Source organism: Oxyura jamaicensis, chromosome 5 (genome assembly GCF_011077185.1).
Source record: "Oxyura jamaicensis isolate SHBP4307 breed ruddy duck chromosome 5, BPBGC_Ojam_1.0, whole genome shotgun sequence".
Taxonomy (NCBI): domain Eukaryota; kingdom Metazoa; phylum Chordata; class Aves; order Anseriformes; family Anatidae; genus Oxyura; species Oxyura jamaicensis.
The window spans coordinates 36573957-36590597 of record NC_048897.1 but is presented as its reverse complement, the minus strand read 5'-3'; the positions used below and the strand labels follow the sequence as shown (position 1 = coordinate 36590597).

Genomic DNA, 16641 nt, shown 5'->3' with positions numbered 1-16641 from the left:
TGGCACTGTATGACGAAGCTGTGAAAAATTCATTGTGGATAAGACATGCTTTCCAAATTGATCTCCAATAACCAATTGCAAATACTGGCACAGGTTGCACAAATGTGAATAGCCCTAATGATAATGCTATGTCCAGACCACAAAGTTCATTCATAGGCTTAATAAGTAATATGGTGATAAAAGCAGTGTAAATGCCAAGGAAGATGCAAATCTAGATCAAAGGTATTTTAAAATTGTATTTATCTCTTGGGCTTAGTCCAGGTCTCTCTCTAATGCTAATACAATGCTTGAGATTTTTTTTTTCTCTGCCTATAAAGTGCAGTCTGCATTGTCTCAAGCCACTTGAAGTGGAAGTTCTTACACTGTACACTTTTAAACCTAATTTCTGCTCCTGAAGACCTTTGTTGTGGTGGAACAAATTAATTATTTAATGCCTTATGTGATCTACTACTTGGCACAATGGTGAACGCCAGCAAATGATAAAATTAGGTGCTTTATCTCAGTACTTTTGAAGATGAGTTTTCTGAAGAGTGAGAGAGAAGGGAGATCTAGAACATGCTAAAAGAGAATGAAACAGTTGCTTCAACTGAATTTAGCTGTATCTGTATTGTACCCATATGGAAAAATAACAGAAGGCAGCAAGACTCAAGTGACTGGTCATATAGTTGGAAAAAACAAACAAACAAACATTACTATTACATGTGCTAACATGGCACTATGAAACTTTTTTGTTCTCATGGCATGGCATATGATTATGACAAGCTGGGGTCAAAAAAGTCACCTTGCCTTTGTAATAACACCCACTTGGAGCTTTGATGTGTTCTCAGAAAGATAATATGTCACCCCTAACTAGGAGGGGTATGCAGGAAGACTACTAACATGTTTTGGCAAAGTAATTCCTATGGACCTGACAAGGGTATTCACATTCTTTTTCTGTGTAGCCTGTGCACTGTGTATGGGTAAAAGCTTTTGTAATGAGCCGTACTTTCATTATGAGTCCTGCACATTGATGTAAGAGAGGTTGACTTGCTACTGTAACAAGTTACTTAGGCTATTGGTGGCCTGTTTTCTTCTTCCTTCAGGGTTTCATTTAGGAGTATGAGTGATTGTAGTTAATTTTTTTTTTTTTTTAAATTTCCACCTTGGAACTAAGTCACATTATCCATGTCCAGTAACGACTACAGCAACTCTAATGAGTTAGTCTGTAAGCTGAAAAGGAAGTGGAGTTGGAAATAAGTGAGTCAGACTTTACTGGCTGGCTAATTATATTAGTAAGAATTTGTATCTTGGACAGGCACTTTTGATTAGTGTTCTGAACTACTTTTCCCTTGAAGGTAAGCAAGAGCGAGAACATCCTGCGACGATATTGCAGTTTTCAGCTGCTCAGCAGGTTCACTAGAGTTATAAACCTGCTTGTCTTCTCAGGGTGTTGCATTGTAAAATGAAGAAAATTTGAATGCATTTCATGTGCTAGAAGAAAGCTCTAGATGGAGCAGAAAAAAAAAAAAGTGTTTTGAGATAACTGTGGGGAAGATTTGCCTGTTGCTGAAGACAGGAAAAGACTGTGCTGTGAAGAAAAACAATGGTAAAAATCTTATTATTGAACCTTCTTCCTCTGCCTCTGGAGGCTGTCTTCTCTATGTCCCAACTTCCCTTCTGACCCTGATCTTTGTTATATGTCATTCACCCTAAAGTGATGTAAAAAAACAATTCAGATCTCATGCATCATGTTTAAGTAGGTGCAGGCACCCTAGTTTGTGACTTCAGTCCAGAGATTGTAGTGCTTGTACAGGAAACAGACTGAGCCTAGGCTGCTGCAGAACACTGCAGCTGTTCTGTAGCTGCCTTGCTTCCAGAAATTAGCTATGGTGTTTGTAGGGAGCTAAGCCCTCTGAATTTAGATCTCTGCGCATGTCCCTGGTTGACTGCTGTAGGTCTGCTATTCAGACTGATCCTTGGCACTATTCTGGAACAGTGCATGCATGACAATTGAATCACTTCATAACTGTATGTAGATCACTATCTGGCTGATTGTTACCTAAAAACCTGTATAGGATAGGCAGAAATATATAAGGGATGGACTCTTAAAACCTATTACTTTTTATTATACCTGAAAAAAATTTCTGGCCTTAGTCCTTGGACAATACTGTTGTGGAAAAGTGTGGGAGTTTATAATGAGGATCCCTTAATCACCCTATAAGGTGTAGTGAGAATGATGACTGAGAGATGTAGGGAGTATAGAGGAAAGTTATTAAGGAATTAGTCTTTAAAAGCTGCTTAGCAATGAGAAGCATCTTTATAATTATAATAGAGGAACATTTGAGCATGAAAGGCAATGGGAACAACCTTTTGTATGTGTGATAGGAATCTGCATGGAAAAGAATTGTGGAGGGATATAATCATTATTGGATTAGCGTGATCTCTGTGGAGAGAAATTAATGTCACTAGAAAAAAAGATGACAAATTTTCTTTTCTGTTCTTACCAAATTCCTACCCTTGGATACACATGGGGTGCATCTTTTGAGTAGCTTAGCACTCAAGAATAATATAGTGTTCATCCCTGGAAAAGATTTGTCTTCTTGGTATGTACTGGAGAAATTAAAAAACATGAACAAATGAACCAGATAAAAGCATTTCTTCCCAGAGAAGCCAGAAACAGTCTGCATGATGCCTGTCTCCTCATCAACTGCAGTAGCTCCCAGCTATCTTGTTGCCTATGGGCATGACTCTAGACTTTTTCTTGAGCTAATTGTTTTAATTACTGATCAAGGTATCTAATACATTAATGAAGGCTGGCATGTATTCACTCATGTGCCAAAGAAGCTGAGGGAATTGTGGCACAGTGAGGGCCACCTGCACCCTAGGAGGCAGTAGACGTGAACCCCACTGCTGCCAGCCAGGGGCATGGCAGTCTGGGGGTGGCCAGGAACAGCACCCAGCCCAGGCTGTCAGACGCCTCCCAGGGAATGGGGATGGTTGAGGCCAGGCCAGACCATCACATCTGCCCGTGGGGTCACACCCCAGCTCAGAGGAGCCTGTGGCAGTGCAGGGCACAGACCTGCCCATGGGAGGCTGGAGCCCAGCACTCATATAGCATTGCTGGGGCAGGGACTGACATGGTGAAACCCCAGCAGTTTCTGTTAACATAAAGAGAATATTCTTGAATTTATCCATAGACAATAAATATTGTTTTGATCTTCTGTTTAGGGGAGGAACTCAGGACAATTGATGAGGAAAGTCTGTGTTCACTATGTACGTCACTGGACTTGGAGTCCTGTATATTAACAACTAGACAGCCTAGTGTGGGCCTGTGCCTCATATCCTTTAAATATTGCTGCCTAAATATTGACAGGTGGAACTGATTGTTCCAGATGGAGATGGAGTCTGGACTGAACTCTCTTTAGGAATACAGGACTTGGTCATCCCAGTATCACCACTTATGCTGGGCTTTTGCAGTGGGGTCTGCCTTCAGGCCCACATAAATTCATCAGACCAGGCCTTTTCAGTTACTGAGGGACTGCAATCCTTTTTTTTAAAAAACAAAACAAAACAAAACAAAACAAACAAACAAAAAAAACCCTGAATACTTGGATTTTCTTTGGTAATTTTGTCATTTCCCTCACTCCTATCTATGAATTGGCTTTAGAACACATCCATTAGTCAAAGAGCAAAAGAGACAATTTCATCCCTTTTAAATATTTCATGTCATTGCCTTCCCTGGATAGGTGGCATTTCATAAGAAAAGTTACCACTGATTAGTAAATGTGCATTAAAGAAGGATTCATAAAAAGTATTTTAAAAGTTGTGCACTGTGTATGTAACTCCACTGGAGAAGGAAGAAGGGATTAGAAACGAGTAAGAGTGGAACTTTTTATAGTGAAGACTTTATAGTGAGACTATAAAAATACCTGAAAAAAAAGTAGTTTGAAATGTCTTGAATGTGAAGAGCTTGCTAACAGAGCTGTTAACACTCTGGAAATTTGTTCTTCCCCTACTCCAGGATAAGGTGGCTCTTCAGGTTATGCTGCAAAGCCAGTTTGAATTTCCAGAGATGGAAAACTTGTATAATGTCATGGTCTATGTGAAGTGGGAGAGTCTTATCATTGATAACATCCTTCTTCGAGTTTTGTGCAAATCTTCACCTAGCAGGATACATCTGTGTAGGTGAACTCGTGGTGGTGGTGGTAAGGCAGTCTTTAATCATCACATTACCCCAAATTGCATATTTAAGGGCTGGTAACTGCAGGGCTAGTCTGCTATTATTGCCTATTTCCTGTCCTCCTTCACTATATACAAAATACCATGTGTTTAACAGATGCATTGGAGTAGAATATCCCAAGTTGGAAGTGACCCAGAAGGATCACTGAGTTCCACTCCTGGCTCCACACAGGACCACCCCAAAATCAGACCGTATGTCTGAGGGCATTGGCCAAATGCTTCTTGAACCCCAGCAGGCTCAGTGCTGTGACCACTGCCCTGGTGTCCCTCTGCCAGTGCCCAGACTAGTTAGATATTTATAAATGAATGATGTCAGTCAAGCTTTAAAGAAAAAAAATGCTTTGTTCTGGATGATGAGGGAGCCTGAGAAGCTCAAAGCTACCTAAGGCAATAGGACACTCCTTAACTTGAGCAGTTAGTGCTTGGCCCTAAAAGACTTGCTAAACTGTGTAAACTCAAATGTGCTTAAAGTGTTGTAATTAGCTTGATGACATTCACACACTCAAGGGGAAGGCAACCAGCATTCCTTGGCAGAAGTAAGGTGCCAGGGTAGCTGACAGCATGTCATGGCCTATTTAAACAGGCAACCTGTCTGTTATGCTGATTTACGCTCTTCTGGGTAAACAAATAAATGATCTCTGCTTTCACAGCACCTGCAGTATGCCAGCAACTGATACAGAAACCCTTTCAAAGGGTTTGGTCCTAAACACTTCCTTTCTCTATATCCCTATTTCTCTGAAGTATGGACAGGCACTGAGGAGCCCTGGCTTCCTGCCCACATGAAATGCAACCAGTCCAGTCTGGAGTTTGCTCGTGCTGTAATTTCACAATCAGTGTAGCCTGACATGTAGCAGCACGACTGTGGAAAAGGGCTATCCTGTACTGATCTCCTTACAGACACCTAGTCTCTGTTCTTGTCCATGTGCCTCTTCTCCAACTCCTTTCCCTATGATGGCACTAGTGTTTGTGGGGCAATGTGATGAGTAAACTGCAGAGCAGATTAGTTGATACTAGCCCAAGGAAATAGTATTTTTCAGCTGGTGTAGTTGTGTCTTCCTGGTGTAGATTCATGTTGGCTTAAGCTGACTTTGAAGTTCACGTTAACTCACTGCTAGAAAGGGGTATGAGTGACCCCTTCTCGTCAGCCGTAGGATACTGGCAGAAGTCCTCTGTTCCCTCCATCTCCATTCTCCATCCCCCAGTTCCTGATCACAAAGTTGTTTCATGATGTTTCCATAGCTATCCTATTGGTTCATTTTAAATGGCCTATATATATATATATATATTACTTTAGTTAGCATAAAATATAAATAACTTCTTCAATTATTAATTATCTGGGAATTAAAATCCTTGGCTGACTAGCTTCAGTTGACTTCATGAACATTATTTGTATTTACCACCCTTCTTTCTGCTTCGAATGTCAGCTGTTCCCACTGGGGTTTTTTTTCCTTTGGCAGTTACTGCTGCAAGAACAATATTTATGGATCTCTTTGTGGTTTTGGTCCTCTGCTTCTCAACTGCTTTGTATCTTTTTGTGATTTGTCTATAAATTGTGTCTTTCTTCCACCTTAATATCTATTTAGTTCAGTCATATATTCACATGTTGCATACAGAGGATGCTACTATTACTTCAAGCAGGTATTAAAAAGTAAATCTAAGCTGTTCCTGTGGTCCTATAACTTTATTTTTGGAGCCTATACTGACTTGCATAGGATACAGTAAGGCACACATAAGGCTGATTCATTGTCTTTTTCTCTGCAGCATGCTATTGATGCAGATAATGCGGGAGTCAGTCCCATAGGAAATTCTTCTAACAACAGCAGTCACTGGGACCTCGGAAGTGCCTTTTTCTTTGCTGGAACAGTCATCACAACAATAGGTATGTTTATGTTTGTCTTTTAAAATACGTGGTCACACTGAGACATTTATCATGAAATAAATTTAAGGAAGACAGATCACAAAGAAATGAAGTGGATTTCTTTATTTCTGTACTAAATCTGTATTTCTCTCAGTTCTCAGAAGGTGTGCCTCTGCTGTGTATTAGGGGCATTGAGCCTCTGGGTAAATATTACAAGCTGTTTCCGTAATTAGGATAGAATAGCAATGCTGAACTGTAAAAAAGTAGCACTGATGCAGCTAAGGTTTTATAACCCTTTTCTTAATGCTAATGCAGGTGGTCTTAATTTTCACTGAAAAGATCAAGATTTAGCACCAGATGAAATAACTGTTATATGCTTGTTGGGAATTTGACGTCTAATATTATAAGTTAATTTACCCATAAGAGTAACCTTCTTCCTAAGTAAATCAATTATGCTTATGCTCTAGTTTGTTATAAGCAATTCTCCTTATACGCCACTACGCATGTAAGTGGAAATGTACTCACATATGTATCATATCCTATTTTAAAATCCTACCTAGCTTTCATACTTATAGTATCTTAATGGAAAGAATTCCATGAATCGTAGAAACGCATATATACATATATATTTGCCATTCTAGAATTTCTGGCCTTGAAATATTTTCACATTTGTCTCTATTGCATGAAAGGTGTTCTGAAAAGCTCCATTTACTTTTCTTGAGCCACTCATTTTAGAAAATTCATTATTCAGGCCGTTGTCAATGGTGTCCCCTGTACGTTGTGTCCAATGTACTTAGCCTCTTGATCTCTGAATGCTCAGTTTAGATGTGCTATGGTTTGTGTCCTGTCCTCTGTGAAGCAGTTCCTCTCTTGAAGGTTATTTTGCAGCTGGGATTTCAGAAGGTGGTCTGAAGGAAAACAAAAAAAGATAAACCGATAACATTGATGATAAGGTTAATCTCCTGATAATTTGATAGTGGTTTGATAATTTTAAGCTGGATTTCAGTGCTGTCCTGGTTAAAGGTCAAGAGATTACATTATTCAGAAATCATGAGCTCATTTTTGCTTTTTATTTGCATTGCTTTTGAGTATTCTTCTGATTTAAATATGGGATAAAGTGCTTTTCTGTATTTTGACTGCGATGCACACACTGGTGACAGTATAGACAAATTATCTGACATAACCCTCCATTAAATTGCGAGAGTCTGATTGAATTCAAGTTCTTTACATAGGTAAACGACAAAATGTCCTGTTGCTGTTGCAAGACTTACTGTGGGCTTGCAGGGCAATCAGTGGAGTCTTGTACCTTTAGCTCAGTGGAGTCTTGTGCCTTTACCTTGTTGTCAGAGTGAGGGTGAAAGAGTGATCATATAGACTGTACTCCTTTGTGTGTTTCTCGATATACTAAGCTACATTACCATGTATTTTTAATGGTATCATAAAACCAGGGGGTGGAGATAAAGGAAACATTTATGAATCAAATGTTTAGGAAACCCTCCCTAAATATTTGTTTACTCAATAGACCCAAGTGACAAGCTTTAAAATTACTTATTAAAATAAATGCCACTGTGTAGGCATAGTTTATGTAGGCATATTCATTGACATCTGCTATTTAAATAACTTATTGAAAAGAGCTTGGATTTTTGCCCATATTTGCTTTAAGTTCTCCATGAATGAGATTTTTATAGGCTGCATGAAGTCTACATATTGTGTCTGAGCATGAATATAATTTTATTTTATCCACCAGAGCCCTGTTAGAGATCCTCTTGTGCAGACACTCAGCAAACTACTTGGTCAACCTCAGTCCACTGGCTGGTGGCACCTGTATTTTCTTGGACTTTTAGAAGAAATCTGGGATCACAGATGCAACCATGAATGGCACTGTAGGTGAAGAGAAGGTGTCAGTGTAGCCCTTTCTCCATCCCATGACAGAGGAATGTAGCCAGTGTCAGTGTTACAGACCTGGTTATTACAATCATTTTGTCTCCGGATCACTTTCAGATCAAACCATCTATGCCCTGCAGTTAAACAGGACTATACTATGTATTCCCCATATTTCTGTTCCTAAGTGCATTCTCCTCCCTTCCTATATGTTACACAGTCTTTCTGACAAATGCTTTCATGTGGCTTTAAGAGGCAGTACAAGCACGTTTGCTTTACGCTAATCAGGGTGAGGACGGGTGAAGAAATTATAAACTAACCACTGAAAATGAGTGTTGTCACGTAAACCACGCTCTTGTCAAGACATAATTGGCAGAGTCCCAGAGGAGCAGCAGAGTGCAGGCACCAGGCCAGCAATGAATGATTTTTGTGCCATGATAAGTCAAACTAGATTAATTAATCAAAAAACAACTTTAGGTAGGACCTGAATCTATAGAAATATGGGTAACTGTGGCTACAAACACAGAACTAAATCTCAGTGGGTAGCTTGTCTGGGAAGTGTCATCATGCCATGGAAAATCTGTAAATAGGAATTAGATTTGTAACAAAGGCATCTCTGCAGGAACACCCCATTAGTTTTTCTAAAAAGATGTGTATACATTCTGAGTTTCTGATAATTGTTTTTCTCTACAGGGTATGGAAACATTGCCCCAAGCACTGTTGGAGGCAAGGTTTTCTGCATCTTGTATGCCATCTTTGGAATTCCACTGTTTGGCTTCTTGCTGGCTGGGATTGGAGACCAACTTGGAACCATCTTCGGAAAGGGTATTGCAAGGGTGGAAAAAGTTTTCAGAGTAAGCTCTGTCATTTTTTTGCTTGCATTGCTTAACTTTAATTCTGTTGCTGTTATCTTCAGTCTTTTTCACGTGTTAGGCACCCTGAAGTATTTACCTACCAAGTTGAGATGATGCATAAGAGCGTTTGTAGTCAGTAGAGAGAAATAGACTTGTCTAGGTGGTGATGCAGGGGTTATAGATTAGACTCTGAATTTCCTTTTTGAGGACCCAACATTTTTCAATGAATATCGGCTATCTCTGAGGAATGTATCTACTGAGCTAGTTTCCTTACAAGGACTGGTTTAAAACAGCCTTAAAAACAAACACCACAGGTTACTTTTGACAGGTACATTTGTTCACTGAAAATAAAAATAAAGTAGTATAACGTCTGGAGGAACAGCGATGCAGAGCAGGTTCTGACTGTATTACTAATAAAGCCTAAAAGACTTGGAAAGCAGGGTCACCTGGAGTAAATATGAACTTGGGAAGAGAGGTGGTTGAGTAGTGAGTTACTTCCACTGCAAGAGGACAGATCATTGGAGTAAATCTGCAACTGCAAGAACTGGCATAATACCAATGTCTGGGATTGTCTTCAAGGTGTTTACCCACTCTTTGTACCATGGGTACATCCTGCACTAGATTTCTATATTGATTTTCTAGAGTTGAGGAGCTCACGTAATTTCCCTTTGTGAAGCTGGTCCCATCTATTTTTGGGTCTGTATCACCACAAGCAATTCTTTTGCAAGCACTGCCACAGACCTGGCAAATACTATTTTGCTAATTTGCCGATGGTTCACTTCAGGGATTCTCTCTTTGAAGCAGAACTTCTAGAAGTGACCTGTGTGATGGTTCCCTTGGAGGCTGCGTAACTGGAGGTAAGCCTTTCCAGGAATGGAGTGGATGAAAAGACATCCAAACTGGTTAGTTTAATAGGCATCTATTTTTAAGACATTCCCACAGATGAGAGCAAATGACTTGTAACTGTTTTTTTAAAGGAAATAATTGAGTATTAAACTGGAGTATGAGCAATTTACCCTTTGATTAAGTTAATGTGAAGTGTCCCAGGCTATCCATAAGGAGTGTCTCTCAGACTAAATGTGGAAAAGGTGACTGGTGATTAGAGGTGAGTAAGCATTCACATGCCTGACTGGAGAACACTTGAAAATGGCCTACATTTTCATGATCTGAAAATAAGGTTATCAAAAGGTGGCTCAGGCTGGGCCTGCAAAAACAGAAGAATCCAAGATCACTAATTTCATTTTAAGCTAGTTTTTTATTATACCTACTTCACCTCAAAGGAATCTTTGAAGCTTGCAGCCTGCTTCTACCCAAGAAGCAGACTTCAGGCTTGTTAGTTATGATATGAACTGTGAGTCAGAAAATCTTTTATTAATTTTCAGCTGTACTAATGGCTTTCTGGATGATTTGGACAAAAAAACACATCAAACTGTCAGCATGGTAGTTTACAAAGAAAAATAATACATGTTCTATTTGAAGCATTTTAAGATTCACAAATGAATGCTGATACTAATATTTCATACAGGATATAGTCCTTTGGCACATAGTGTGAGTTCTTTTGGTACTCAAAGTATTCCTTCCTTTTCTTGAGTTAATGCAGTTGCTTGCTTTATATAACCATCCAAACTATTCCTTTTCTTCCTTGGTAGTCTGTCAGCTTCCAAAGCAATTTGGGGATCTGTGGTTCCCTTCTTAAGCTAAGATATATTTACTACTTTTACTTTGTTTCTCATAAATCCATCATATCAGTTCTTTAGTGATTTGATGTACAGGGTTATATATAATTTCCTTCAATATTCCTGGTAATAAGGTTCAGCTATTTGAAATAGTCTTGATGTAGTTTACAGTTGCCGTGCATCTTAATGACTTGTATTATTATCAGTGGTTTAACTTTATATGATTACTTACATAACACCTGTCATTATATATTGTCATTAATATATTATACACAATTTATTGTTAGCTAATGTAAAATATAACCATTATAAATCTAGCATTAATGTAAATTATTACATTGTGCTTAAATTTTCAGACACCATATATGTTTGAATCTAATCAGAGAATCCAGAAGTGGAGTAACAGTTCTTGATTTAATCCTGGGCAGTGAACAAAATTTAGTTCTATGTGTAGCTTTTATTTCTCACTAGTTCAACGTGCAAATCTTGTTTCTTACTTTGTCTCCATACGAAACTCAAGTTCAAGATATTTGTGGGTGTAAAGCAACCTGTGACAACCTTTAAAGAGAGGACATAAAAATTAGCAGAATAGTTAGAATCTGAGACTAAGAGAAACAACTGTAGGCCAAGGAGACACTAGAGCTAATAAAATGTTGAGTGGTGTGCCTCATAAATCTTTGGAGTTAGCTGAAGGGTCACTGACTGTGTATCAGTAACTATCTAGTGATTTAATGTATTAAATTTCTGAAAGCTTTTGAGAAGTTTTCTCATCAAAACCTATAAGAAAATCAAGCTGTGATGAAGTAAGAGAGAAGGTCTCAAGCATCAGTAAGTCTCTGAAGGAGAAATGGAGATTAGATGCTGGCATTACTGGTGTGATTCAGCTGGAGTCCTTGTTGGAATCTTATTGTTTTGACAGATATGGTCTGAAGTGATTCAGACAAGAGGATGAATATGCAGGTGACAGAGTCTGCAAATTACATCTCTAGATATTTCAGAATAGCTAACATAAAAGCTGCAAAGGGATGATAAGATGATAAATGAAATCCAGTGTTGGCAATACAAAATAATGTATATTTCTTTAGTTTGAGGAAATAAATCCTAATATATTCAGACAGGGATGGCATCTCATTTCACTACTCCAAAAGGGACCTGAGATTACTATGGATGGCTCTTTGAAGATAACACTGCAAAACTTACCTGCAATTAAAAAAGGGGACGAGTGTCAGCAAAGGGATTCAGAACCAGATGAAAAGACCATTCTGCCACTACATAAATCCGTGGTGCACTTGCACCATGAGCATCACACTCAGTTCTAATCATCCCAGTTCAAAAAGCAATTCAGAGAAATGAAAAACAGTGCTAGGGTCTGCACCCACAGGCCCTATAGCTGAATCTCTAAGTTGGCATTCACTAGCTACCCATATTACTTGCTTTCTAGTGGGTCCTTACCTCTCTAGTGAGTCCCTCATAGGTGATTTGGGACAGTCCTGCTTGTGCCCTTGTGGAAGGAAATGGGAAGGAACTGCATGTGTCCTGGATACTCTGTGAAGTTTCCATGTGCATATGCCTCAACATGTTGCTTCTGCTTGTCTTCAGTCACCTCAGTTTTTCCCACACACAACCTTACATATGCTACATGGCTGGCCTTGGGGCAGCCAAGAGTTTCTGAAATCCTTGCAACTTTGTCGTCGTCTGTAGAGATGGCTGGCGTTTGAAGTAAAACTTGATATTGCACTATGGTTATGATCTTTTCTGAAGCTAAGCAGGGGCAGTATAAGTACACGGGCAGCTGTGAAGGAGTGGAAGGTTTCTGTGTCGGAACAGCAGCCTTTTTACCCAATGCATTTCCTTAACATGCAAGCAAGGTCTCTTGCTTCATGCCACAGAGTAACTGTGAGCATGGAGCCCATGCTGTGCAAGGGACAGCATGCATAGACAGACAGACGAAGGGAGGGTTTCTCCCAGAGGAGTTGTACTGGTGCATGTCTGCTGCCTCTGCGTGACCTGTGTGGAGCCCTGCAAACCTACGTTAATTAGCAGCACAAATTAGAGGCTAAGAATGCCATGTTTAGATAGTGCAGTGATCAGCCCACACATTCTGTGCGAATTTTAAGAATGGTTTGAACTTCAGAAAGGGGGGAAGAGGTCTGCTTTTATCAAATAGACACTACCTCCACAGTATTGACAGAATATTTCAGCACTGGTGCTGGACACATGCCACTGCTTATCTAGCTGATGATCAAAGCGATGTTGCCACCATTTCAGTGTGTAGATAACCAGAAAAAAAGAAAAAGAAAAAAAATCTTCTGCAAGGAGGAAAAAAAATCTTCTCTGTGATTAGGCAGGGCTGGAGGTATTTTATTGCAAAATACTTCATGTACCTTTTTGGGAAAGGGAGGCACTGGCAGAGTGACACTGCCTGGACTACAAGGAGGTATCCCAAACATCACATACTGGCTAATTAATGATGTCTCTCCTATTGGAATTATCCTGCTTCATACAAGCAAATAAACATCAACCAGGTCAGAGACACAAATTAAAATGTCCTCCATAAAAGCTCTACCTACTCAGCTACTGATTATTCCTGTACATCCTATCTTCAGTAATCTGGGGCAGAAACTATCCACTGATCTGTTTTCACATATGTACAATATGGTTCTCCAAAAAATGGGTATGTACAGGGTCGACTCACTGTATGTGCACTGGTCATTCAATGTTCAGTGATGAATCAGTTCTCTCATCTGACAAAATAAAGTAAAAACTCAAAATGTATTAAAAACCTGATAATTTTTGTAATAATTTTCAGCTGGCAAAGCTTTCCAGACACTACAGAAATGAAATATACATTCCAAGGTGGCATAAAACCATAAAAGCAGTACTATTACCTTGCATATGTGAGGGATCTTATGAACGACCTGAGATTATTTCTATAATAAACAACAGAACAAGGTCCATTCCTTTGGCTTGTTCTGTACACACAGAGGTTGCAAGCATCTAAAGATAGAAAGGAAAGCACTCCATAGGCCGAGTGCACAATTACAGAATGCAGCACCTATCATTATCATGAGTTAAATATAGGTTAAATTCAGATAGTCTTTATTCAAACCTTGTAATGCGTATTTAGATTCTAGATGTAAGTAGATGAGATGAGCATAACCAGACAGATCTTCCCTCGTCTTGCATTTTGGTACAGATGCAGACTTTGAGTGTGGGCACATCATGCTTCTGAGAGCACTCCAGGATTTTCTGGCTTCTGAGGTGGAACCACTGTGAGTAGTTCCTAGACTTTATTGCTCCTTTCACTGCTGTGGCTTTCTGCAATGATGCTGAATAGGTCTGGCAACACAGCTTGTAGGGCATGGATTGGAATACAGGGATGTGAGCAAGCAGCTCAGTTCTTTTCTTTGTCTCTTCTCTGCCCGTCCATTTTCTGTATTATCTGTGCCCTTGCTTGTTTCACCCCCCTCTCTTCCCTCCCATTCTTTCCCTTGACTCACATTAAACCTGTAGCGTTATACCAATGTGGGACTGGTGAGTGAGGTCTCAGTAAAGTTTGGTGGTCCAATGAATCTAAGAGGTTTCCTTGAAGTACCACCTTAACTTTTTCTCCACTAGTGTAATGCCATAGTCCAGAGAACCTGTCTGCTCCCTGTGAGGTAGCAACCACCCTGTGCTCTGTGTCTTGCAGTCCCATACCAGCGTTAGTTCTTAGCATTTTTTAGCAGCTGTGTCAAACTTTCAGATGGTACTGTTCTCCAAGCCAGAAATTCAAATACAGATCACAGCTTCCCTCAGGAAAACAGGGAAATCACTCTGGATTTGCGATTGTTGTCAAAGAATTCAAAATTTGGCACATAGTTAATAGCTACATGTGTTGTAAACTTAATGATATGTTAGCTAGTAAGAGCCTATTCATAGTTATTCATTCATGATACTGAATGGCCTGCACTCTGACTTCGTGCCTAAAACCTGACACCTGCATTTCTGAGCAGATTAAGTTAATAGAAAAATGATGGAAAAGTTTCATCTCTACTTCCTGATATCTTATCAAATTATACTGGAAATCAGCATAATCTCTTTTAAGTTTTATTTCATTTCCTTACTAGCTAACATGAGTGTGCTATTACTACAGCTGCTAAAACCCACCAAGGATACTAACATCTTTTTATCTTTTTGTTTTTAATATATATTATTTACTGATATTTTCTGTAAGGGAAAAAAAAAACAAAAAACAAAAACAAAACAAAACAAACAAAAAAAAACAAACAAAACAAACAAACAACAAAAAACACACACACAAAAACAAAAACAAACAAACAAACAAACAAAAAACCTACTTTTTATTTTACATATTTTTTTATCACGCTCAAGAACTTCCACAAGGGAACAGGCCAGAGCAATGATCAATCTGCCATCTGCTGGTATTCTGCCTCTGTCAGGAGAGGACATGAAAGTCACCCTAGTGGTGTACGTAGACAATCTTATTCCAAGATGGCACAAGATTTATAAGCTGAAATTCCAGTGTTCAGAGTTTAGTCTAACAGTTTCCTGGGTCATTTCCCCCAAACCAAAGTGTCTGAGGAACATCAAAAATCAACCACCAGATTCTATGTTTTCATAATTTAATAAGAATTTCTCAGTGTTACAATAAATAGAGTAGATCTAATTACATTCTATTATTGGTTATTACCTCTTTGATACCATAGACACCAGCCAGGAACAGGGCCTCTGCACGAAGATTCTGAGGTAACAATGATTTATAAACAGTGTTTTAAATGGACAGGAAAATAAGTAGGCAGAGGAAATGTGATGGCAAAAGGCAGGTTGGTTGTGAGATGGAAAGTTTTAGAGGGAAGAAGCCACATGGCAATTAAAAAAGAAGTGAGGCTGAGGAGTTTGCAGAAGTGTTTATGGATGATAGGAATTCAGCAAAGCTGACGTGAAGATACTGCTAGAAGAATGGGGAAGTAGGAGCAAACAGCCAATTGCTACATGACAGAGGAAAGTCTTCCTCATAATTCCAGGTGTACTTTGACTATCCATCTGTTTCTGCTTTATTAATCTTTCTGCTCCTCCTAACCTGGCACTGCTGTTAGGCTTTTCCCTGCAGTTTTTACCTTGGGATGTGCAGAGAGTAGGAAGGAGGCACCACTGCACCATTTCCTTGCAGGAGACTCTTTCTGCAGCATAGTCCTGTGACCATCAAGGTAATAGGAATAAAATGAGGGCTGAGACTCCTTTAGCTTCCTCACCACTTTAAAGCAGCAGTCCCTGTTATGGACTCCCATAACATGGTGAACTTGCTGGATGCTGATATAAAAGATGGACAGGCTCTTGCTCTTTTATCTTGCTTTAAGTTGAGACAGGCCTTGCAGCCATCCTCAGCAGACATTACAGACATGGTAATAAGAGTGCTCTGAAAGCGACTACTTCAAGCCATGTGTTTAGTCCAGCAATGTAGGGAGTGCGTGGTAGGCTTCCATTTGAATTCCCTTTCACTGGCAAGAATAACATTTCATATGAACTTGGTAACAAAAACTTTAAGGAAGAGAAGTTACTCTTCGGAATCTTTTGTCTGTAACAACTTATGTCTTATATGCTGTCCTCAGGGAAATGAGACCTCAGCACAACTTTTTCAACCTATGAAAATTCAAACAGTCTATCTTCCACCACACTGTAGTGGCTTGTGAACCACTCTTGATGGACGTATTCTTCACTCCTTTCTCTTGAAAAGGAGTTTGACTGTGCAGAAAACAATAGAACATGTTGAGGAGGCATGTTTCAAGCCTTCTTTTAGTAAATAGTCTAACAACTGTTTCAGTTAAAATACATGAGCACTTCTGAAATCCAGGACTTCATTGTCAAGATGAATGCTCTAGTTCGGAACACACTATGGGTACATTCACTTCTAGTTCATCAGTAACTTATGTGTTATAAAGAAGACTGTTAGTCTCTCTGTAGTTGACAAATGTATTTCTCTTTCTGCTCCTTCCTGCCTGGATTCCTTCAATGCCCTTCTTAAAAACAGTTATTCTAATTAGTTTTCTTGGTTATGAAGCGGTCCAGACCCAGGGCCATCTGGACACTTTACTGTAGTACGCCCAGCAATGGCAGAAGTGTGACTGTTGACTCTCACAATGTTGAACTGGGG

At 39.4% G+C, this 16641-nt stretch overlaps 1 protein-coding gene across 2 annotated transcripts in view; it reads left to right on the top strand.

Moving 5' to 3' along the window:
• The window catches only part of KCNK10 (potassium two pore domain channel subfamily K member 10), a 70614-nt gene that overhangs the window by 30868 nt on the left and 23105 nt on the right, over positions 1 to 16641 (top strand). For both annotated transcript variants that reach the window (XM_035328439.1, XM_035328440.1), the window contains exons 4-5: positions 5980 to 6097; positions 8651 to 8811. In XM_035328439.1, the coding sequence (XP_035184330.1) occupies positions 5980 to 6097; positions 8651 to 8811 (279 nt within the window). The remainder of the gene's footprint in view (positions 1 to 5979; positions 6098 to 8650; positions 8812 to 16641) is intronic.